Source organism: Gekko japonicus, unplaced genomic scaffold (genome assembly GCF_001447785.1).
Source record: "Gekko japonicus isolate JY-2015 unplaced genomic scaffold, Gekko_japonicus_V1.1 scaffold1389, whole genome shotgun sequence".
Classification (NCBI taxonomy): domain Eukaryota; kingdom Metazoa; phylum Chordata; class Lepidosauria; order Squamata; family Gekkonidae; genus Gekko; species Gekko japonicus.
Genome location: NW_015176492.1, coordinates 601374 through 627095, shown reverse-complemented (window position 1 = coordinate 627095; position 25722 = coordinate 601374). Strand labels below are relative to the sequence as shown.

Genomic DNA, 25722 nt, shown 5'->3' with positions numbered 1-25722 from the left:
TCCAATTCCCTCTTGAAGCCGTCCATGCTTGTAGCTGCCACCACCTCCTGTGGCAGTGAATTCCATGTGTTAATCACTCTCTGGGTGAAGAAGGACTTCCTTTTATCCGTTCTAACCTGACTGCTCAGCAATTTCATGGAGTGCCCACGGGTTCTGGTGTTGTGAGAAAAGAAGAAGAGTACCTCTTTCTCTACCTGCTCTATCCCATGCATAATCTTGTAAACCTTGATCATGTCACCCCTCAGCCGTCGTTTCTCCAAGCTAAAGACCCCCCCAAGCGCTTTAACCTTTCTTCCTAGGGAAAGCGTTCCAACCTTTTGATCATTCTAGTTGCCCTTTTCTTCCTGACCCCAAAGTGGCGATCGGCATTTCCCTGGGCATGTAAGAAATGGGTGCGAGAACCAAGCACTGGGGCAGCCCTCACTGTCCTCTCTCTCATGACCGGCCTCAGTTCACAGAATCCGCAGTGCTGTCAGGCGGCCCTCGAGCTTCTGTTCGAAAACCTCCAACACCCCCTCTAGCCCGACCCGAGATTCTAAGTAGCTCACTCTAGTAACCACCAGGACACGTTTGACTTGATCGACATGCGTAGGCGGCAAGAAAAAGACACCAGCGGATGTATGACAGGCAAGACCCCGTTTCTAGGGTCAGATCTCGGTTTCCAAAATAGAAGAGACCAGTGTTCCCTCTAAGCTGAGTTAGTGTGAGCCAGCTCACAGTTTTTTAGCCTCTGGCTCACAGATTTTTGTCTCCGCTCAGGAAGGAGGGCTCCAGAGAATTTTTGCTCACAAGACTCCACAGCTTAGAGGGAACACTGGAAGAGACAGCCACGGAAAGGGCAAGCCGCGGGCATCGAGGAGCCCTGCGGGTTGGGACCCACTTTTGGGGTCCCAGCCCACAGGCTGGAAAACACCGCTGTGCAGTAAACACGATCGGCTGCTGAGCTGAATCGGGGCTACGCCGGTAGCAGGCGACCCACACCTTCCTGGTTCCCAATGCAGGCATAACCTGCTTTCTAAAATAAGAACAAAAAAAAGGAGGTTTCAAAATTTGTTCGGCGAGCCTACCAACTCAGCAGGTCCTCCAGGCTGAGCCGGTCGGGAGATGGCTCGCTTACACAAGGCGTCCTGGGGAAAACATTAACTGTCGTGACCAGACATGACTCAGCTGAGGCTTTGAGGGCAGCCGCCCCCGCCTCCCCCCCCACACACACACACTGGAAAGGCAACGGCTGTGGCTCCTGCCAAGTACAGTTAACAAAACTGTGAGTGTTTAGATCGATGCTTAGAAAACAGGAGAGCCGGGCGGTCAGCGGAGAGAGAGAGAGAGAGAGAGCCCTCGAAACAAGGCCTCGCTACTCATTAACAAAAATTAGGCTGCTGCCGGAGCCGCAGCCTCCTGTGGTTCTGGATTCGAGGCCCACGCGGGGGTGGGAGAGAATATCGTGCCTGCCTTGGCTAAAGATTTCAAGATTCGACCGGGCTGGATCGACACGACCGAGCCAAAACGCGCCCCCCACCCCACCCCGGGAAACCGCTTGTTTTCTTGTACTGTAGCCGAGACCGCAGGAAGAGGAGGGTACCAAGCATTTGTTGGGACAGAAGCCTGCGTTTGGTTTGTTGGTAGGGTTGCCAACCCCAGGTGGGAAATTCCTGCAGATTTTGCAGCCCTGTAGATAGGGATTTGGGGTGAGGGGCCGGGGGGGGGGGTGCGGCTAACTAAATCAAAGTTAATTACGTTAATTCAATTTTTGGGGCCAACCCAGGAGGGAGGGGGCCCGGAAGAAACACTAGGAGGGCTGAGCCCCGTGGGCCCTGCGTTAGCTGTGGGCCTGTGGGGGTGGAGGCTGGAGAGACAATGGAGGAACTTCAGTGGGGTATATTGTGGCTGTGCGTATGCAAGAACATACTTTTAAACAATAATGTTCATCTTAAAAGGCTGTTGAATAGAGCTTCTGCCTGAAATGACAAACAGTTACTATTAAGAGTTACGCGTGACCTCGCTCCCTGACATTTTGTGGTTGGCTCCGCCTCTGGGGGCAGCCATTTTGCAGTCGCGGCCACCATCCGGTGTCAGAATTCCACAGGTGCCTGCAGCCTTAAAATATATCAGACCACAGCCCCTACTGACCGGCTGAGGCAGCAGCTGCAGTGTGAGGAGCAGTGTTCCCTCTAAGCTGAGTTAGTGTGAGCTAGCTCACAGTTTTTTAGCCTCTGGTTCACACATTTTTGTCTCCGCTCAGGAAGGGAGGGCTCCAGAGCAAACTAATTCATGCAGCAGCCAAATGGCTCGCTCACAACTTTAAGGCCAGTAGCTCACAAAGTAGAATTTTTGCTCACAAGACTCCGCAGCTTAGGGGGAGCATTGGTGAGGAGAGCGGTTACTCTTTACTACCGGCCTACTATACAGGTTTGTTGTAAGGACTGCAGCGCAACTGTGAAGTGGTAACATGTGAAAGCGCAGTACAAATACTGAACGTAACGACGAGGCAGGTTGCGGATCTAATGCTCGGCAGTTCTCACAGCAAGGGTTCAAAGAACGTTGCTCTCTCGCTGTAACCCTTACAACAGCCCTTACAACAGTTTGGTGTCGTGGTTAAGTGCGCGGACTCTAATCTGGGAGAACCGGGTTTGATTCCTCACTCCTCCACTTGCAGCTGCCAGATGACCTTGGGCAAGCATGGACGGCTTCAAAAGGGAATGAGATAAGCATATGGAGCAGAGGTCCATCAGTGGCTATTAGCCACAAGGTATAGATAGGGACTCTGGGGCAAGTGATGCTCTGTCTTCTTGGTGCTTGGGGGGGGGGGGTCAACAGTGGGAGGGCTTCTAATGTCCTGGACTCACTGGTGGACCTCCCGATGGCACCTGGTATTTTTGGCCACTGTGGGATACAGAGTGTTGGGCTGGATGGGCCTTTGGCCTGATCCAACATTGGCGTCTCTTATGTTCTTATGTTCTTAAGCCATAGTTCTGACAAGAGCTGTCCTTGAAAGAGAGCAGTCCTCGAAAGAGCTCTTTCAGCCCCACCTGCCTCACAGGGTGTCTGTTGTGGGGAGGGGAAGGGAAAGGAGTTTGTCAGCCGCTCTGAGATGCTGAGTGACGGGTGGGTTATAAATCCAATCTCCTCCTCCCTCCTCCATGAGGTAGGTCAATAATGTGACATATAATAATAGTGCAGATGAAGAACTGAGGGTAGCAGAGGATTGACGCCCACTGAAGTTCATAGCAGAGGTTAAGATTCAAGCCAGGGACTTCCGTAGCTTATCCCGAGGCACCAAGCGATACCAGTTATTGGTTACGCCGGAAATGAATTAGCCTCATGAGGACCAGGAACTTTTTCTAAGGCAAAACTTGTCGTTCCTCTGGGTTATTTTTTTTAAAACCCGCAGAGAAACTACGTGCCGGCTGCGAGCCATTAGGTCAGGGATGGCGAACCTTTTAGAGACCGCGTGCCCAAACTGCGACCCAAAACCCACTTATTTATCGCAAAGTGCCAACACGGCAATTTAACCTGAATACTGAGGTTTTACTTGAGAAAAAACCACTCACACATTAACTTAAGATGATCCAAACAAAGTAAGGAAAGCAATCCCAAATGCTTTCACTTACTTAAAATTATTTGGCAGAGAATTCGACACTTTAATAATGGTCTGGGCCTGGCTGGGGCGATGGCACGCGTGCCCGCAGAGAGGGCTCCGAGTGCCGCCTCTGGCACCCCTGCCATAGGTTCGCCACCACTGCATTAGGTAATACAATGAAAATGCTTGGTAACCAGTCCAACCAGTTCGAAGTGAGTTTCTACAAAGGTCACCTTATCTTCCCTTGTTACATGGCCATGCAAACTACCGAAGCCGACAGCTGGCGGGAAATCGCAGTTTCGGAGTATCGGTTCGTTCTGTTTCTCCATAACCAGAGCAGCTTCTGAGACAAATCGTGGACCCTGGTTAACAAAAGGTTTGGCCTCTCGGCTTCCGCTGAAGGGCGGCACGGTGGGCGACTCTCTACCGATCAGGTCTTGGCAACGGCAAAAATACCTGCAGGGGCAAAGTTACACCCAGGGGCACAGAGATTGTCTGAGGTCAGGAGACTTTGTGGGAGACACCTGGATAGAACTCTGCGTCTCCTTAAGGAGCGCGTGAAGAACACAGGCGTTGAGACGGACGGATGAAAACATCTCACCTAAGCTGGGTTGTGCCGGACAAATTATTTTCTATTTAGGTATTTCGTTTACGTTCCTTCCGGTCCGCCTTCCTCTCTGGGACCCAAGGGGGATTACACAGAGTGAGTCGATACGATCGGCAGGACGGGACGTGTGGTTAAAAAAAACTTAACAGGATTCAAGTGGGAAACCAACCGGAAGTTCACAAAACAAAACTGAAGCCAAGTCGACAGGTTAGCAAGACACGTTAAAAGATGCAAAGTTCATAGGATCAGAGAATCAGAGAATCCCAGAGTTCTAAGGGGCCATAGAGGCCATGTAGTCCAACCCTCTGCTCAATGCAGGATCGGGGGTGGCCAAACTTGCTCCAGCGTAAGAGCCACATAGGATAGAGGTCAGATGTTTAAGAGCCGCAAAACATGGGCAGATATTACACACACGTCTTTATTTTAAAATATGCAAAGTTGCTTTTCTATTAACAATTAAGTGAGACTGCCAAAAATAAAAACAAAAGGGGTAAAAACAGATATCGATCATGATATTCGGGGGTCATTTCCTGTAGGAGCGCACAGGAGCGGAGCTCCGGCAGTAAAGAGCCCCGGGGGCGGGCACACGCAACAAGCCCCACCCCCTGCTCCCAGCAGCCCTCAGTCAGAGCAAGAAGCAGCCAGGTAAGTTGCAGAGCCCCCCCCCCAGCCTCCCAGCCCAAAACAGTCCAGTGGCACCTTTAAGACCAAGTTTTATTCAGGTACAAGCTCTCCCTCCTCTGCGAGGAGAGATCTGCACGTCCCCCCCCCCTCCCAATAGCTAGCAATCCCAAACAGTCCAGGGGAGCCTGAGCGGTGGGTGTTGCCTTCTGACACGCTTCCGGCCGATGCCAGGGGGTGTGGCATATGCAAATGAGTCATGCTAATGAGCTCCTGCACCTCTTTTTTTCTACAAAATGACCCCGACGATAGGTATTTGTCCAATGATATTTATTTGTTTGCTAATTATATTTATTTGTCTGAGAAAGAAAAAGAGAGAGGTGGGAGAAGAGCATGAAAGAGGTGGAAAGAAAAAGGGAGAAAGAGAAACAAAGAAAGCAAATAGATGGGAAGGAGGGAGGCAGGGAGGGAGAGAGGGAGAAAAAGGACGCCTCCCCTTTGTTTCCCCAGCCGCCCTGCCGGGAGCCACACAATATGTGTGAAAGAGCCGCATGTGGCTCCCGAGCCTCAGTTTGGCCACCCCTGGCCTAGAGCATCCCTAACAGGTGTTTGTCCAGCCGCTGCTTAAAGACTGCCAGGGAGGGGGAGCTTGCCACCTCCCTAGGCACCTGATCCCACTGCTGAACAACTCTTGACTGTAGAAAAGTTTTGCCTAATATCCAGCCGGTACCCTCCTGCCCTTAATTCAAACCCATGATCGCGAGTCCTCTCCTCTGCTGCCCACAGGAACAGCTCCCTGCCCTCGTCTAAGGGACAGCCCTTCAAAGACTTCAAGAGAGCCGTCATGTCCCCCACCTCAACCTCCTCTTCTCCAGACTGAACGTTCCCAGGTCCCTCAGCCTTTCCTCACAGGGCTTGGTCTCCACAACAGGATCCAACCCAGAGCAAGCTACTGTCAGCAAGCTGCCAATGTGTTTTTCTATTCTATAGGTATGCTCTTATCGGTCCTCTACGTATGCGCTTGTCTACTTTCACTTTCCCATGTATGCCTGTTGAAGCGCTTAATTGCCTAGTTGCAGGAACGTCCGTATCTCTCAAGGCCGCAGGTGGTTGCTGGCGAGTAGTAGCTTGGGTGATCTCATGGTGTTATCCATGAGAAGCAAATATGCTATGATTACTTAGGAGCGTTGCTTCCCAGGCTCAATGGCGCGCGCGGGAAACCCTGCAATTGGGCCTCGGCTTTTTGAATTTACTATAATCGATTGAGTTCCATGCTTTTGCCTCATTCTGAACAGTGATTCTGTTATGCACCTATTGCTTCAAATAAAGTAAAACCTTTTCCATAAGTGTGTGCTTCGTTGATGCGATGGGAGTCAGACAGCTACACACAGTAGTCCGGAACCACGCCCCCAACGATCTACCCAAGTAAACAATCCGTCGGATTTTCATCCCAACCAACCGTAAAAAACAGTAACGGAAGAGTGAGTGGCCCGACATCACAAAATTAGATGCAGGGCCGTGCGGGGATTTGAACCCGTGGAGTTTCCCACTGCCGAACATGGAACATCACACCACAGTACCCCCGAACCCTTCAAAGCAAGCATGTGGGTGGGGGAAGGAGACAAGCAGTTTCTGTTGTCAGCCTCATGAATTTATCATCAGTGGAGACGGAGGGCTTCCAGACAGATGTTTTCCCTCACTGGAGTCTCCGAGCACCTTAAAGGCTATCTGATTGACCATGGGGTAGGCTTTCACAGACGCATTAACTGGGGCCACAGCAGGCAGGTATAGACAAGTCTCGGGCAGAGGGAAAATGATCGTGAACGGTAGGATCATAAGTCGGCGATGGCAAGCCTGCGCCATTCAAGTCAAGTCAAATACCTTTATTGGCATACAATATTAGAAGCAATTCCCATTATTAATACAATCCAATAGACATTATAAAATAGACAATCGTGATAAAACCATTCCAAGGCTATATCAGGCCTATAACATAACTCAAGTTGTCACAAGATAGATCTGGCCATACAAAAATGCCTGAATCGTAGCATAAATTTGAATTCTAAACTTAAAATTGAGTTTTTTAAAATTATGAATTAAGACTCATTAATCTGATCAGGGTCATTCTTCCGTTTTATAAAACCATGAAGAAACTTGGCGGTCAGTTCAATGATCTCTGGATCTCGTGAAGCAAGGAGATAATGTACCTAGATTCTATCCGGCTGGCCTGCTACCAACCTAAGGGGGGGCTTCTATAAATTCCACTCGAATGTCATTTAACAATTTACAATGTAAGAGTACGTGCTCAACAGTTTCTAGCCTGTGCCATTCCTATGCAAAAACCCAACTATATGCAAAAGGCAAGGCTGCCCTGGGATGTCTCGTTCCTGCTTAGCAAACGAGGCGTTTGTGAAACGGCACGGACATCTTCCAGTCGATCTATTTAAAGCGCGTTTAAAAAGCCAAGATTAATGATTCTCAGATCAGGGCTCCGGAACCGGAGAGTGGGTGGCGACTCTCCCGCGGGTAGGTCACGATGCCAGGGGAGAAGAGGGCAAGATGGGAGGCGCGGATGGCAAATATGGGTCTGCGCCACTGTTCCCTCTAAGCCGAGTTAGTGTGAGCCAGCTCAACAGTTTTTTAGCCTCCGGCTCACACACGTTTGTCTTCGCTCAGACAGGAGGGCTCCGGAGCAAACTGATTGATGCAGCGGCCAAATCGCTCGCTCACAACTTTCATGCCAGCAGCTCACAAAGTTGAATTTTTGCTCACAAGACTCCACAGCTTAGAGGGAACATTGGTCTGCACCCGCATAAGGTGTGAAGGAGCCATAAATAATACAGCTCGGTGGCTCAGTAACACTCTCTAGTAAAGGTAAAGGTTCCCTTGCTCGAAAGCCAGTCGAGTCCGATTCTAGGGTTGCGGTGCTCATCTCCGTTTCAAAGCCGAAGAGCCAGCGCTGTCCGAAGACATTTTCGTGGTCATGTGGCCCGCATGCCTAAACACCGAGGCGCACGGAACCCCTTCCCACCAAAGTGGTGCCTGTTTATCTACTTGCAATTTCTTGCTTTCAAACTGCTAGGTTGGCAGGAGCTGGAATCAGTCAGAGCAAGAAGCAGCCAGGTACATTGCAGAGGGCCCCCCCCCCCCCGGTCCAAAACAGTCCAGTGGCACCTTTAAGACCAGGTTTTATTCAGGTACAAGCTCTCCCTCCTCTGTCAGGACAGATCTGCACGTTCCCCACCCCCCCAATAGCTAGCAATCCAAAACAGTCCAGTGGCGGCCTGAGCGGTGGGTGTTGCCTTCTGACACACTTCCGGTGATGTCAGGGGGTGTGGCCTATGCAAATAAGTTATGCTAATGAGTTATGCTAATGAGCTCCTGCACATCTTTTTCTACGAAATTACCCCTATCAGCTTTATATGTGGGTGCCTTCCCCCCCCCCTCAAATTTCCTTCCTTGTTCTTATTTATTATCTTTCTACTTCAATTATTTCTAGTCCGCCTTGGATTCCAGGCGGATTATAGACAGAGAGTCAGTCCGATAGGATTGGAGCTGCGGAAGCAACCTGAAGTCTTTAAAAAAACCAGAACTGAAGCAAAGCGCGAGCATGAACACGACCCATTAAATGATGCAAAAATTCCACAGTAGGATCCTACTTCCTGCAAGCTATACACAGTAGTATAGACCACTGTCCCCAATAATTTTTTCTAAATAACTCTGTGAATCATTTAGCACAGCGCAAGTCTATTGGCCTGCATGGATCTGGGGTTTAGAAATTAAGTAACAAGAAAAGAAAAGAGAGACTATTGGATTTATACCCCGCCCTTCACTACCCAAAGGAGTCTCAGAGCGGCTTACCATCTCTTTTCCCTTCCCCTCCCCACAACAGACACCCTGCGAGGTAGGTGGGGCTGAGAGAGTTCTTGACAGAAACTACCCTTGAGAGAAAAGCTCTGAGAGAACTTATCCAAACAACAAGGGAAAAAGACTAGTGTCACAAGATTCCCAAATATACAAATTCCACTAGTAGAAAACACCATCAAAGATTGCCAAAACACTATATTGGACAATTATAAGGTTGGACTATGTGGACTCCTCCTATCAAGTTATCAAGTTACACTGAATACATGGACTTTATGTCTTATCTTCAAAGGAGGAAGTATCTTATCCTTAATATAGTTACAGTATGCATAATTGTTGTTATTGTGACACCACCAACTTTATAATTGTTTAATATAGTGTTTTGGCAATCTTTGACGGTGTTTTCTACTAGTGGAATTTGTATATGAGAGAACTTGTGACTGACCCAAGGTCACACCAGCAGCCGCGTGTGGAGGAGTGGGGAATCAAACCCGGTTCTCCCAGATTAGAGTCCGCGCTCCTAACCACTGCACCAAACTGGCTCTCCTTAGGGGCAAGGAGTGATTATTCTGGTAACGGGACCTGACGGGCGTGGAGGAAAACGGGAGCCAAAAAAATGCACGGATGAAACACACCAGAGTCACAACTGGCCAAAGAAAGGACGGCGTTTATAGAGATGTACAGAAGCATACATTGGCTTGCTGGAATGCCTGGATAAAGGAAGCAGACGCAGCGAGAGAGAGAGACAGCTTCCAAGAGGCGACTTCTGAAACTGAAGAAAATAAACATCGGCTATTTTGGGAAGGAAAATACAATTTGTCTCTGTTACGATTCCCCCCCCCCCCCCCCCCTCAAGTGCTGCAGTCTAGCAGTCCAAAACAAAGAATAGGGCGGACACGGGAGAGCCACGCCCCCAATGCGATAACGGCACAGGTAGGCCCACACAAGGCCTCGCCCGCACACGGAAGCCGCAGCTAACCCAAGCTGCACTTGCAGACTAAAAAGTAAGGCCGATTCAGGGATTTCTGGATACACTTGAAAACTCAGATGAAGTCATTAAAAGCACGAGGCTTTTATTGCTCCGACCGTCCAGGTCTGTGTTTTAAGTATGCCTACTGGTATTCCCAGTAGTCATGTATGGCTGCGAGAGTTGGACTATAAGGAAGGCCGAGCGCAGAAGAAGAGATTCTTTTGAACTATGGTGCTGGAGAAGACTCTTGAGAGTCCCTTGGACTGCAAGGAGATCAAATCAGTCAATCCTAAAAGAAATCAGCCCTGACTGTTCCCTGGAAGGCCAGATAATGAAACTGAAGCCCAAATACTTTGGCCACCCAATGAGAAGGGAGCACTCACTGGAGAAGACCCTGATGCTGGGAAAGATTGAAGGTCAAAGAAGACGGGGACGGCAAAGGATGAGATGGTTAGACAGTGTCATAGATGCAACGAACATGAAATTGAGCAAACTTCAGAGGACAGCGGAAGACCGGAAGGCCTGGCGGGAGCTGGTTCATGGGGTCGCGAAGAGTCGGACTCGACTGTGCGACTGAACAACAAGAAAAAAAGCATGGAACCCCAAATTAAAAGCAAACAGAAGGTGAGGAAATATGAGCAGAAGATTTTTCTGGTAATGCGAGGTCATGTGAACATGTAAAAGCCTAAGAAGGGCCCTGCTGGATCAGACCAGTGGTCTGTCTAGTCCAGCATCCTGTCTCACAAAGTGGCCAAGCAGTCCCTCTGGAGGGCCAACAAGAGAGCGTTGAGGCCGAGGCCTTCCCTTGACAAGAACACAAGAAGAGCCCTGCTAGATCAGACCAGTGAGGGTCCATCTAGTCCAGCATCCTGTCTCACGCAGATGCCAACCAGTTCCTCTGGACAGCCAACAACAGGCCTTCATAAGAACAGCCCTGCTGGATCAGACCAGGGGTCCATCCAGTCCAGCATCCTGTCTCAGAACAGTGGCCAAACCAGTTCCTCCAGAGGTCCAACAACAGGGCACAGAGGCCGAGGCCTTCCCCTGATAAGGACATCAGAAGAGCCCTGCTGGGTCAGACCAGGGGTCCATCTCGTCCAGCATCATGTCTCACACAGATGCCAACCAGTTCCTCTGGACAGCCAACAACAGGGCACAGAGGCCGAGGCCTTCCCCTGATAAGGACATCAGAAGAGCCCTGCTGGGTCAGACCAGGGGTCCATCTCGTCCAGCATCATGTCTCACACAGATGCCAACCAGTTCCTCTGGACAGCCAACAACAGGGCACAGAGGCCGAGGCCTTCATAAGAACATCAGAAGAGCCCTGCTGGATCAGACCCAGGGGTCCATCTAGTCCAGCATCCCGTCTCACACAGTGGCCTCAACCAGTTCCACTGGAAGGTCAACAATAGGGCACAGAGGCGGAGGCCTTCCCCTGATAAGAACATCAGAAGAGCCCTGCTGGATCAGACCCAGGGGTCCATCTAGTCCAGCATCCCGTCTCACACAGTCCTCTAAGCTGAGTTAGTGTGAGCTAGCTCACAGTTTTTTAGCCTCCAGTTCACACATTTTTGTCTTGGCTCAGGAAGGGATGGCTCCAGAGCAAACTAATTTATGCAGTAGCCAAATGGCTCGCTCACAACTTTAATGCCAGTCGCTCAGAAAGAAGAATTTTTGCTCACAAGACTCCACAGCTTAGAGGGGACATTGGTGGGAAGTGCCGTCAGATTGCAACCAACTGATGGAAACCCCTTACGGTTTTCAAGTCCAGGGGTGCTGAGAGGTGGTCAGCTATTGCCTGCCTCTGCCGGCCAACCCAGGACTACCTCGGCCATCTCCCATCCAAGCAAGGCTCCCTCTAAGCTGTGGAGTCTTGTGAGCAAAAATTCTACTTTGTGAGTGTGCTGGCATTAAAGTTGTGAGCGAGCCATTTGGCTGCTCCATAAATTAGGAGCCCACCTTCTTGAGCGAAGACAAAAACGTGTGAGCAGGAGGCTAAAAAACTGTGAGCTGGCTCACACCAACTCAAGCTTAGAGGGAACACAGCATCCAAGGGCTAACCCTCAGCCGACCTTGCTTCACTTCCAAGAGCTGACGAGATCGGGTTAGCCTGGGCCATCTCTTCTATGAACCTCTCGAATCCCCTTTTAAAATCCTCGATGCCTGTGGCCACCACTACATCCTCTGGCAGCGGAATCCACATTTTGATTGCTTGCTGTGACTTCCCTTTGCAAAAGCCGTGCTGATTCTCTCTGTTTCTTTGTTCCTCTTCCTTCCACAGAGAGGGGGAGGGGGGGGCTTACTTCTGCGTGTGGCTTCCCGGTAGCCAGCCCAAGGCTGCCAGTTAACTTTGCGGGCAGGGCAAACCCCCCCCCCCCCCATTATCACCCTGCCACCAGAACACTAAGATCAGGATATCTTCTATTGTACAGGATTACCCCAAAGCATTCCTTCTGTTAACTGGCGCTGTTAATGCTCATACAGGGTGTTGTAATGAGTCAATAGCCCCAGTGGCTCAGAAGTTAAGACGCTGAGCTATAGACCGGAAGGGCCTGTCGTTTGGCAGTTCGAGGAGAGGTCCATCACTGCCTATTGGCGATGGTGGCTGAAGGGAACCCCCTCATTCAGAGGCAGTCAACCTCTGAATCTCAGTTCTTCCAGGAGGCAACATCAGGGGAGGACCTCTGTGCCCCGTGGTTGGTCCTTCAGAGGAACTTGTTGGCCACTGTGTTCTGAGGAAGGCCTCGGCCTCTCTGCCCTGTTGCTGGCCCTCCAGAGGAACTGGTTGGCCACTGTGTGAGATGGGATGCTGGACTATATGGACCACTGGTCTGATCCAGCAGGGCTCTTCTTAGGTTCTTATGAAGGCCTCGGCCTCTGTGCCCTGTGGTTGGCCCTTCAGAGGAACTGGTTGGCCACTGTGTGAGACAGGATGCTGGACTAGATGGACCCTCACTGGTCTGATCCAGCAGGGCTCTTCTTATGTTCTTGTTAGAGGAAGGCCTCGGCCTCTATGCCCTATTGTTGGCCCTTCAGAGGAACTGGTTGGCCACTGTGTGAGACAGGATGCTGGACTAGATGGACCCTCACTGGCCTGATCCAGCAGGGCTCTTCTGATCTTCTTATGAAGGCCTCGGCCTCTCTGCCCTGTGGTTGGCCCTCCAGAGCAACTGGTTGGCCCCTGTGTGAGACAGGATGCTGGACTAGATGGACTACTGGTCTAATCCAGCAGGGCTCTTCTGATGTTCTTATGAAGGCCTCGGCCTCTCTGCCCTGTTGTTGGACTTCCAGAGGAACAAACTGGCCACTGCGTGAGGCAGGATGCTGGACCAGATGGACTGCTGGTCCGATCCAGCAGGGCTCTTCCTTTTTTAAAACATTTTTATTTTGACGTCTTCCAGGATCATTCGAAACAAGTTCATAACGTGTTAACTAATGTGTGAGTATGTTACATAAAACAGGAAGCTTATGCATTAATGTTGCAACTAACAATTTCACAGGTTAAACAATAAAAGAAATAAAACTCTCCACGTGTTTGTTACTATCTGCTTTCCTATATCGGCTGGCGGGCAGACCAGGTGTTGACACTGTAGGCGATGCAATAGATATAGGGCCAAAATACTGCTAGAAAACTGTAGTGGGTTGGAATTGCTGAGTCCATGTCGTTTCTCTTATAGAATCATAGAAAGAGAAGCCATTGTTCTAAAATTTTGAATTGATAAGAGCTGGGTTCTCCATAGTCAATAATTAGTCTGGATTTTTCCCCCATCATAAAGTAGCCCCAAAGTTTCTCATTCCACTGTCGTTATTTCTTTGTTCTTCCATTTGGTTGCGATCAAGACTTCGGCTGCTGGAAGTAAAGTTAAAATCGAGTCTCAAGAGTTGGGATCTCTGGATCTTCCCATGAGCTTAAAAGGACCACTTCAGGGCGCATTAGTACTGTATATCCATCATACGCTTAATCTGAACTTTAAAAATTTCCCCAGAATCTCTTTATAGTGGGAAATTTCCACCAACGGTGGATATATGAGCAGCGGGGCTCTTCTGAGGTTAATAACTGAGGCCTGGGACCAAAATATCGGAGGCCTGGGACCTACATATCTACAGGAACGCCTCTTCCCATACATGCCTCGAAGAGCTTTACGCTCTAGGAATCAACATCTCCTGGTGGTCCCTGGCCCAAAAGACGTCTGTCTAGCCTCGACCAGGGCCAGGGCCTTCTTTGCCCTGGCCCCCACCTGCTGGAACAAGCTCCCCGTCGAGATCAGGGCCCTGCAGGATCTTACTCAGTTCCAGGGGTCATTTCGTAGAAAAAGAGGTGCAGGAGCTCATTAGCATAACTTATTTGCATATGCCACACCCCGACATAACTGGAAGTGTGTCAGAAGGCAACACCCACCGCTCAGGTGCCACTGGACTGTTTTGGATTGTTCACAGAGGAGGGAGAGCTTGTACCTGAACAAAACTTGGCCTTAAAGGTGCCACTGGACTGTTTTGGATTGCTACCTATTGGGGGGGGGGGGACGTGCAGATCTGTCCTCACAGAGGAGGGAGAGCTTGTACCTGAATAAAACTTGGTCTTAAAGGTGCCACTGGACTGTTTTGGACCAGGGGGCTGGGGGGGGGCTCTGCAGCTTACCTGGCTGCTTCTTGCTCTGACTGAGGGCTGCTGGGAGCAGGGGGCGGGGCTTGTTGCATGTGCCCGCCCCATGGCCCTTTACTGCCGGAGCTCCGCTCCTGAGCGCTCCTGCAGGAAATGACCCCTGCTCAGTTCTGCAGGGCCTGCAAGACAGAGCTGTTCCGCCAGGTTTTCGGTTGAGACAGCGGGTCGTCCGCATATGGCCCCCCCTGAGGTTGCCATCTCCTACCTACCGGCCACCCACCTGCCAGCAACTGGCCATATCCATCAGTACGAATGGGTCGGAATTTTCACCAGCAGCGATAACGACTGATTTTAAATGTTTATCACGTAAACGTTTTATCGTGTTTTGAACCTCGCCGTATTATTTGAGATGATGTGACCCGCCCTGAGCCCGTTCACGGGATGGGCGGGATACAAATACGAAAAATAAATAAATAAATAAGATCTGAACTGGGGGCTGGTTCACTACAAAGGCCCTATATTAGACTACCTTTTGAGAGTGCGATGAGGCTTTCTGGCTGCTGTAGGGGAACCGTGAGAGCAGCAGGAAAGGGGAGACTTGTGGGGAGACTGTCCGGGGGGGGGGGGCTTGTCCATTTCACCCAAGGAATCCATCACTTCCCCCCACCCAGCAAGCAAATGACTGGACGGCTGCCATCGCTGAAACGCTAGTGCCAAGCGATGCCATCACCTTCGCTTCTCCCGGATCTCCCATGGTCTTCTGCTTAACCTCCACTCCTGCCTGTGTATTCGCCATACTACTCCTTGTCCTCCCCCCCCCAACAAACTCTAAACCCCCTGGACAAGAAGCCATGTGGTTTTATTGGTATTTATGGCAGACGGAATGCGCGAGACAGTAAATGTTAAAAGGCAGTAGCCGCAGGGTCCCAGAGATAGCTACGTGAGCAAAGCTCCCTCTAAGCTGTGGAGTCTTGTGAGCAAAAATTCTACTTTGTGAGCTACCGGCATGACAGTTGCGGGCGAGCAATTTGGCTGCTGCGTAAATTAGTTTGCTCTGGAGCCATCCTTCCTGAGCTAAGACAAAAATGTGCGAGCCGGAGGCTAAAAAGCCGTGAGCTGGCTCACACTCACTCAGCTTAGAGGGAACACTGCTCTTGAGCCGTCCTTCCTGAGCTAAGACAAAAATGTGCGAGCCGGAGGCTAAAAAGCCGTGAGCTGGCTCACACTCACTCAGCTTAGAGGGAACACTTCTACGTGACATATCTGTGCCCTCGAGATAAAGCTCCCTCTGAGACTTATCTAGACAAAATTGTGCAAACGTGAGCTGTGTGTCTCCACGCACTTGCTCACCTGTGGCGAATAAGGTTTGCCCTCCAGGCGATCAGGCAGAAAAATCTTTTGTAATTAGAAGAGAAAGAGGGCGGAGAGCTCTTTGTTTCTTTTAGGATGTGGACAAACTCTACTTCAAGCAGATTTCCTAGAGAGGCGGGACAGAGAAAAACGTTCTAAACAATGAAATAAATTGACAAACGACCGGCACACCTAAGAGTGGGGAAACAGGTTAAAGTAAGAACTTTGTGGGCTATCGACTGCTGTACGCTCCTTTGCAAGGTTAACACGACTTCAGCTGGAGAAATCCTGCCGATTATTTTTACGCCCTTTGAAACGTGAAATAAACACAAAACCGCCACAGAAGCTAAAACTAGCATGGACTGAAATATTAACAGCAGCAGCGCCTGAGTTATGTAAGAAGGGGGAGGGATGTGGGAGAAAGTTTTCAACGTGAACTCTGTGCACACCATGCTCAGCTACCCCCCCCCCTCGTGTGCAAAGAAAACTCCTCCGGCTTTCGACAAGGCGGCGCGAGAATCCTCAGGCGAGGCTCAACCCCTAACGCCTGCACTGAGCAGGACGTGTCAAGAATTCCTAGCAAGGTGCTCCGAAATGCCTCCGCGGCGTGCGCAAAGAGCTGACAGCAAACACGACATGCCACGCGGCGTTTCTGTAATCCCATTTAGAAAAGCGTTTTGGGGCTGAACGTGAAATTAAGACCCCGGGCGGCTCCAGCTCCCTTTGACCGAATCAACCCCTGCTTTTATGCGTGAAACGGCTCCGCTAAACTGCACGGCCGTCGGTAATGGAGGACAGATAGACACAAAATGTGGAGGCTTTGTAAAACGCACACGCTCCCTGATTTCGAAGTTCCGAGGAACTCCTGACGCACACAGGAGGGTTCTTGTTCGAGAGGGCTTCCCCCGTTCACGTCCAGTGGGGGAGCGGCTCGGTACGTGTGAAAGAATACACGCCGCAAACTGACAAAGCGCCCTTGTGGGTACAGGATATTCGTGCGCACGTAACGTCTCCTTCCAATGCAGGGGGTCGCAACGGGGCAAAGTGGCAGTCTAGTACAGAGTTCCTCGGACACGGTGACCCAGGCACCGCTCTACTCGGAGGACTCAGGCAGGATATGCGCTAGCAGCCGATGCTCCCTCTCAGCTGTGGAGTCTTGTGAGCAAGAATTCTACTTTGTGAGCTTCTGGCACTAACGTTGCGAGCGAGCGATTTGGCTGCTGCATCAATCAACTGGCTCTGGAGCCGTCCTTCCTGAGCGGAGGCAAGAGTGTGTGAGCCGGAGGCTAAGGAAACTGTGAGCTGGCTCACACTAACTCAGCTTACAGGGAACACTGCTAGCAGCCAGCTGCTGTATCCTTAGCCTCCTCCGAAGCCAGGGATGAACAACAATTTGAGAGCCAGTGGGATGGTTGCCAACCTCCAGTAATGGCCCAGAGATCTCCCGGAATTAGACCTGACCTCCAGACGGCAGAGATCAGCTCCCCTGGGAGAAAATGGCTGCTTTGGAGGGTGGATCCTACGGCATTGTACTCCACTGAGGTCCTGCTCCACCCCAAACCCTTGTCTCCCCAGGCTCAACCCCCCAAATCTCCAGGCGTTTCCCAACCCAGAGCTGGCAACCCCAGACACTGGCCCAGCAAAACGAGGGAGCCCCGTCTCAAGGAGTGACAAACGCCTAGCTCATCAGCCGTTGCAGATTTTCCAGGCTGCGTGGCCGTGGTCCTGGCACTGAAGGACCTGACGTTTCGCCAGCAGCTGTGACTGGCATCCTCAGAGGTATGACACAGAAAGACGGAGTGCTCTCTGTGTCATTGTGAGAAGAAAAACGGTAGGCAGGTCATTTATATCTGCTCAGGAAGGTGGGGTAGGGCGGAGTCATTATCTTGTAGGAGTTCCCCAGGCTGTGAACATGCTAATGGAGGAGCTTTCCTGAGGAGGTTCTTTTGCATACGGATAATTTCCTGAGGAGGTTCGAATCTTATCTGTAGTGCTATTGTCAGATGTAGAGCCTTTTGTGTTTTACAGGATAGGAAACCATGCCCTATTTATTTTTAAACGCTCTTCTTTCCTGTCGAAATTGTAGCTATAAATTACCTGCCTACCATTTTCTCTTCTCACCTTGACACAGAGAGCACTCCATCTTTCTGTGTTATACCTCTGAGGATGCCAGTCACAGCCGCTGGCGAAACGTCAGGTCCCACAATGCCAAGACCACGGCCACACAGCCCGGAAAATCAGCAACAGCTGATGAACTCCGGCCGTGAAAGCTTTCGGCAGCCTAGCTCGTCGCCTGGCGGAAAGTGCCTCCCCCATCCCAAACCTGTATGCGGGGGGCCAGAATTCTGAACTGACACAGGATGTCTCCCAGACTGTATTCCGCCGTGCCCAACGAGGTCGTTCAAAACGGATGACGCCCTCGTTTGCCAGAGGACACAGACCTGAAAACCACACAAGTCTTCAAACTACCGGCTGGGCCCGGCCAGCCCTTATGCCTCTGTTCTGAGGGAAAGGCCCTGCTGCTAACATCTCGATCAAGCGGCGGGGAATTAACACGTCTCTGCAAAACGTCACATGCAAACCCGCCAACTTCCGGCGCTGCCTCGGCCAACCAGAGATACAGAGACGTCTGTGTCTCATCAGAAAGGGGGAAAACGTATTTGGATCGAGTGTCCCGGAAGCAAAACACGGTAATCCGAGGAGGACGACACTTCCAAATCAACAGATGAAGAATGCCCCGGGATTCTAAACTGTTTGCACGGCGTGCCTGTCGGCAAGGCGCGCTTGTCATATCATGTTTTGCAATGCCGAACCCTGCAAAACACTCAGTACGCGTCGTCCTAAATAGCCGGTTGGTGGCGATGAGGAATCTTGGGATGAGGTTTTCCAGACGCCAGAGAGTGAAAACGGGGAAATTATCAGTGCGATGGGATATGCGTCAGGCGAGTGAGAAGTCCCATACCACCGGCATAACATTCCTATCAATCAGGTGTCCAGGACCGTTCCAGCCGGCGCAGAAATACTAAACAGAGGTGAATTCCTTATTATTTGCTTCCATTTATACATGGTCCCCCCCCCCCCAAAGGGAACCGAAAGTGAATCACATCATTCTCCCGCTCCTCCGTATTACTCCCTCACAACAACCCTGCTAGGCAGTTTAGGCCGAGAGTGTGCGACTGGCTGAAAGTCACCCAACTTTAGGAAGAACTTCCTGGAAGTTAGAGCAGTTCCTCAGCGGGACAGGCTTCCACGGGAGGTGGGGGGCTCTCCTTCTTGGGAGGTCTGTAAGCAGAGGCTAGACGGCCGTCTGACGGCAAATGCTGATCCTGTGACTTGCTCTGAATTTCGGCAGATCGTGAGAGGGAGGGCAGGAAAGGACGAGACGGTGCTTGGATCTCGCGGCCCTTTCGTCCATGCCCAGGGTAAGGCCAATCGTAGAGTTGGAAGGGAACTCCGGGGTCATCTAGTCCAACCCCCTGCACAAGGCAGGAAATTCACAAATACTGCACCCTCCACGCTCCCAGGGACCACTGTTTTACATGCAGAAGATGACAAAAAAACCTCCCTGGCCAAACCAGCATGGAAAAAAGTGCTTCCTGACCCCCCCAATCAGCATTTCCCTGGGCCCGTCAGAAAGGGCCACAAGAATTAAGCACTGAGGCAACCCTCCCTGCCCTCCCTCTCACGAACTGCCTAAGTTCACGGAATCAGCATTGCTGTCGGATGGCCATCCAGCCTCTGTTTGAAAACCTCCAAAGGAGGAGGATTTGGGGTTAGGAAGCAATTTTCCTCCAGGCCAAATTGGCGCAGGAATCCTGGAAGCTTTTTGCGTTCCTCTGGGCATAGAGCGGGAGAATTTCTGGCATTCTGCAAGGGGTTGGACTAGATGACCACTGAGATCCCTTCCAGCTCTATGTTTCTCACAAGCTTTCACGGCAGAGTGGGGATTCGAACCTGGAGTCTCCCGGATCCTAGTCTAACACTCTAACCACACCATACCACACTGGCTTTCCACCGGTTGGCACAACTATGGAGAGGTATTCAGCTGACACCCTGCTCTCCTTAAAATTAATGAGATACTGTAGGCTTTTCAGTTATCAGTTAAGGGAATGCTACACCTTATACCGAGTTACAAAAACGTTGGCCAAACTGGCATGGACTGGCAGAAGAAGAGAAGAAGAGATTGGATTTATACCTCGCCTTTCGCTACCTGAAGGAGCCTCAGAGCGGTTTACAATCTCCTTTCCCTTCCCCTCCCCGCCCCACAACAGGCACCCATGAGAGAACAGCTCTGAGAGAAGAGCCAAGGTCACACCAACAGCTGCATGTGGAGGACTGGGAAATCAAACCCGGTTCTCCCATGTTAGGGATTGCACTAGCTTCCAGCAGTTGCCCAGAGACAGCCACTGAATGGCTTGGGCCAGGTCAGTCTCTTCCGCTCAGTTCTTCCACAATAAAAATCAGCAGTCCTACCTCCGTGCGCTTGCGAGAATGAATGAGACGCTTGTCTGAAAAGCACCCCAGGCATGTGACGGCAGAGCTGCGACAATGAAGGAAATTCCCTGAATTTTTGTCTCAGCGTTTGGGGCCGTGCAGGTTTAGAGAGCCAGTTTGGTGTAGTGTGTTAAGTGCGCAGACTCTAATCTGGGAGAGCTGGGTTTGATTCCCCACTCCTCCACTTGCACCTGGCTGGATGACCTTGGGCAAGCTGTAGTTCTGATAAGAGCTGTTCTCGATAAAGAGCAGTTCCTGTCAAGAGCTCTCTCAGCCCCGCCTCCCTCACAGGCAATGTTCCCTCTAAGCTATCGAGTCTTGTGAGCAAAAATTCTACTTTGTGAGCGACCGGCATTAAAGTTGTGAGCAGGTAATTCGGCTACGGCATAAATCAGTTTGCTCTGGAGCCCATCCCTCCTGCGCTCAGACAAAAAGGTGTGAGCCGGAGGCTAAAAAACTGTGAGCTAGCTCACACTAACTCAGCTTAGAGGGAACACTGCTCACAGGCTGTCTGTTGTGGGGAGGGGGAGGGAAAGGAGTTTGTGAGCCGCTCTGAGACACCTTTGGGTAGTGAAGGGCGGGGTATAAATCCAATCTCTTCTTCTTCTTCTACAGTTCTGGATGTGACCGTTTCGGCCAGTGAAGAAGAGAAGGCAGTGCCCCCCCCCCAAAAAAAAAACGGGAAGGAGAGGGGAAGAGGAACCAAAGCAAAATTGCTGCGAAGGAAGGGAAACGAATTTGGCGAGATGAAGAAGGAGGCTTGGGTGCAGCGGCACCTTAAAGCCAACAAGATTTCCAGGGTATGGGGCACCAAAATCTCCTGGTGATTCCCAGCCCCAAAGAATCTCAGCCCTGGCCCCGGCCTGGTGGAACTTGGCCCGATGACATCTGCGTCCTGCCTGATCTATTAAAGTTCCACCGGGCACGCAAGGCAGAGGTGTTCCGCCAGGCCTTCGACTGAGGCCAGCGACGGTTCTTCTAAATCTGCCCGGCACCCTCCCCTCCCCCTCATGAAAATCCGAATGCTCAACAATGTCTTGTTAAAGTGTTCAAATACTTATGGCTGAATGTTTTTGCACGGAATTTTTGTAGCTTTAACTGGTTTTTTAAAATCTGTAAAGGTCAAGGTCTCCCTGGCTCGAAAGCCAGTCAAGTCCGACTGTAGGGTTGCGGTGCTCGTCTCCGTTTCCAAGCCGAAGAGCCGGCGCTGTCCGAAGACGTTTCTGTGGTCATGTGGCCGGCATGACTAAACGCCGAGGCACACGGAATTTCACATTGCCATAAACTGCCCTGGGCCCTGCGTAAGCAGGGAAGGGTGGCGAAGAAATTGAAATAAATAAATAAATGTTGAGAGACAGAGCTCCCTTTGTTTGATAAGGTGCTACTGGACTTGAACTTCCACTTCTACTGCAGACTAACGCAGCTATCCGCCTGAAACTACCCAGCCAGATGGAAGCCGTGCTTAGATTTAAAAGCCTCCAGGAAGGAAAATGCAAAGAGGAAAATATTCTTGGGAATCCTTCTCTGTAGCAGGGTTCCGGCCCAGAAAGGAGAAATAAAAGTCTGAAGGTTGCTTACTTCTTCCCATGTCTCATGCTCACTGGGAAACAAGTATTAACAATCCCTTCTTTGGGCTGCAAAGAGTTCCCCGAACGAGAAGCAGGAAACTTTTAAGTTCTCCTTCCCTGGTTAAAAAGCGTGTGGCCGAGTCCTTCGGCACGGATCGTTTCGGTCGTTCGACGTTAAGCTTCGGAACGTCGACGTTTTTAACTGCTCTTGTGATTTTGGCGGCGGCCGGGGACAGAGAAATCAGGGGAACAAATTTCCCCCTGGTATGGAGATATCGAGTCACCTGCTACACGGTCGGTCTGCCCAAGCGCATAGGAGTAGAGGCAGTAAAAAGACCCGAGCGATCCCGCCGAACCTAAACGTAATGCTTTCAAACTGGGCCTTCGGGACCTTAGAGAGCACTTCCCAGAATGCGTTCCCCTGTCCTCTTAAATCAGATAGAGAGGCCCTGTTCCCTTGATTGAAGGCTCTCCCGGAGGGTAAAGAGCAGGGTGTTCTCTACAAGGCCCTGTTACAGAACTCTCCACCCCAAGGGGGAACCACCAGATCGCCTCCTGATAAAACTTTTCTCACCGGCAAGAGGAGACTTTCCTGTTTTTCAAAGTTTTCAGCGGCTCCAGAAGGCTTAGCGCCATAAGAACAGCCACGCCGGCTCACACCAGTGGCCCGTCTAATCCATCATCCGACTTCACTCGGTGGCCGACCAAATGGCCCCGGAAGACCTACAGGAAAGGCACGGTGGTGGCCAGGGCCTCCCTCCTACCACCGCTTCTCAGCACTGGCACAGTAACTGAGAGCCGGTGTGGCATAGTGGTTAAGGTGGTGGCGGTGCGGCGCTACGACTCAAAGCAGTCCTGGAAGAACTGACGTCATCCAGCCAAGCCGAAAGCGAATGCCGTCCGGAACACGCCTGAAGCTTACAGCTGAACAAAATCCCCGTCAGCCGCAAAAAGTGTGCGATTTAAAGAATTATATGTTGTCCTCCCTTACCCTGTGAATCATTGTTAGTCCCGTGTGAAAACTTGAGTAACTGTAAATCGCTCAGAGCCAGCAGCTCTGCAGGATGAGTGATCAATAAATCCAGGTTCGAATCCTCACGTCTGCCAGGGAAGCTCGCCGGACGACCCCCTGCTAGTCACACCTTCTCAGCCTAACGGACCTGACAGGGTTGTGGCGAGGATAAAATGGAGGAGAGGAGAATGCCATGAGCCTCTTCGGGTCCCCAATCAGGAGAAAGGTCAAAGGTAAAGGTTCCCTTGCTGGTCAGGGACCGGTCTACCTGAGGGACCGCCTTTCCCCGTACGTTCCCCAGAGAGCACTGAGATCTGGGATGCAACATCGCCTGACCCTTCCTGGCCCTAAAGAGGCCAGGTTGACAACAACTAGGTCTAGAGCACTTTCGCTAGCTGCACCAGCATATTGGAACGACCCTAGTGAGGTCCAGGCCCGGCGAGATCTCCAGCAATTCCGCAGGGCCGTGAAGACGGAGCTTTTCCGCCGGGCATACCAGTGAGAGCGACGGTATGCCAGCCAAGCCTGCCGACCTCCTAAGACATGTATTTTGTATAAGTAGTTAGCAATGTGGTCGAGGTCCAGTCGTAATGATTTACCGAACCGCTTTTACTTATATTTATTGTATTTATGTAAGTTGTTTTATGGATTAATGTTTTATCTATGTTGATTTTATTAATGTTTAATGTGAGCCGCTTCGGCGGAAGGGCGGGATAAAAGTTGAATAAATAAATAAATAGCTCGAAAGCCAGTCGAATCCGACTTTAGGGTTGCTGTGCTCATCTCCGTTTCCAAGCCGAAGAGCCAGCGCTGTCCAAAGACGTTTCCGTGGTCATGTGGCCGGCATGACTAAACACCAAGGCGCACGGAACGCTGTTCCCTTCCCACCGAAGTGGTACCTATTTATCTACTTGCAGTTTCTTGCTTTCGAACTGCTAGGCTGGCAGGAGCTGGAACTAGAGACGGGAACTCACGCCGTCGTGCGGCACACTCGGGTCTCGAACTGCTGAACTACCGACCTTCCACAGCCTGCAGTTCAGCATCTTAACCACTTGAGCCACCGCAGCTCCTAATCAGGAGAAGAGCCGGGTATAAAATAAATAAATAAAACAAAAAACTGGTGGCTACTGTCTCTTGAGCAGTGCTCCCTCTAAGCTGCATTAGTGCGAGCTAGCATACAGTTTAGCCTCCGGCTCGCACATTTTTGTCTTGGCTCAAGAAGGGATGGCTCCAGAGCAAACTGATTGACTCAGCAGCCAAATGGCTCGCGCACAACTTTAAGGCCAGCGGCTCACAAAGTAGAACTTTTGCTCACAGGAATCCATGGCTTAGACTTAAGAGGGAGCATTGCCATTGAGCCTTTGTTTGTTGGCTTAGCTATTCCATTTTTTCCCCACCAGAGTATATTTTTATCATGTTTCTGTATTGGATGTTTTGCCTTCACGAACATAAGTTGCCTTGACTGCCACCACCCAAAAAAAGAAAGAAGAAGTTGAACTCAAACCCAAGCAAACAGGGTCAGGTGCTAAAACCAAATCTCACGGGCTATAGATTTAGGTAACGGGTTAAGGCCAGCCTGACTCATTCCCAAGAACAGAAGGATCTCTAGAAGAGCCGCCCGCTGCTTACCGTGCCTCCAAGGGTCTTTGGGCTCCACAGCCCCCGACACGATGTCGTCGTCAGAAGGGAACGTGACCCGCTTGGCCCCAGGTCTGAGCTTCCCGTCTTCCACAGGCGGAGAGGCCTGGTCCAACGGGTCGTCCCGCAGGTATTCTCCAGCGGCTCCCGCGCCCACGCCTAAGCTGCAGTTCTGAGAGGGGGAGTCCGATGTCTCCTGCAAGCAGCTGTTCTGCTGGGGAGACTTTTCCGCGTCCCTAAGGCATTCTCGGGCAGTCATATCCGCCTCCGTGGCCAAAGAGGCATCTCCACGGGCCACCGCACCAACCGACAGATCCTCCTGGACTGAAAGGCCTGACGTCTCTTTCCCATTTGGCTGCAAGGGCTCTCCGGCTTCAGCACCAGTCTCCTGCAAACCCTCCGTCGTAGCAGAACGGCCCACCATACCTCCATCGGGATGGCCCCCTACAGCGGGAGAGATAGGCGAGGAGCGAAGGCCGTCCGGATTTTGGAGACGTGATGAAAAGTCCGCAGCGTCTCGAAGTCCCGTCCCGCCTGGGCCGCTGTCATCTTGGGAGGCAGCCCAGGGGTCAGAAGCCCTCAGCACTGCCTCAGCCTCCTCCTTCTGCACCTCGGGAGGCAGCAGCAGCAGGAGAGGGTCCCCCTCGGCAGCTTTCCCTTGTTGCTGCTGCATCGGGGGCACTTGCACGCACTCCATGGCCGGGCAAGTCGGGTGGGCGTCCGTCAAAGGGTGAGCACCTTCTTCCCGTCTCATGGACCCCCCGGAGGCATTACTGAGGGGTGGAATCCACCCCCCCCACCCACCCACCGCTGCCAACGCTGGAGAGGAACAGAAAGTCTCTCAGTCGCTCGGCAAAGAGAACTGACCGGGCTCTCGGCGGGCCAGGGAAGGGCCCGAGGCGGACCATGAATGGTATCAGCTTGGGGGCAGAGGGAAGAAAAGGGTTCCGTCTCTGTGGAAGGCAGAAACAGAGCCCCCGCTTGGGATCAGGGAGAGGGGTGGAAACTACTGGGATCGGAGATCAGAAATATTTAGTGTGGGAAATATTCAGCGCGGAAGGGGCCTGGCAAAAGCCACCCCCCGGGGTCTCCTGGAGCGGAGATCTCCCCTCGTGAAAGAAAAGAGACGTCAAGAGGGCTGTGGGGTTTGAGCTAGCAGGTAGGAAAGAAGGGGACAACAAGGGCTGGCTGTTTCCAAAAAAGGGGGGTTAGAGCGGGGACGGCGCCTCAAAAGGCAGGGAAGAGGCCAGCGTGGATGCATGGGGGGGGGCAGGGCTCCCAGGACCAAAAGGGCAACGCAGATCTGCTCTTTAGGAGGCTGTCTAAGGGTACCCCAATTTTTTTTTTGGGGGGGGGGTTGGGGGGGGGGGTAATAGAGACCACTGATGGAAGGAGACCAAGAAGGAGCCACAATA

The 25722-nt window shown here is 51.4% G+C and overlaps 1 protein-coding gene across 1 annotated transcript in view; it reads right to left on the bottom strand.

Annotated features, from left to right (window-relative positions):
- PPP1R37 (protein phosphatase 1 regulatory subunit 37) overlaps nt 1-25185 on the bottom strand; it is a 93351-nt gene extending 68166 nt beyond the window's left edge. The window contains exon 1 of the mRNA XM_015427271.1: nt 24299-25185. Coding sequence (XP_015282757.1) covers nt 24299-25061 — 763 coding nt within the window. The 5' untranslated portion in view covers nt 25062-25185. The remainder of the gene's footprint in view (nt 1-24298) is intronic.
- Between the last annotated feature and the right edge of the window lie 537 nt (nt 25186-25722).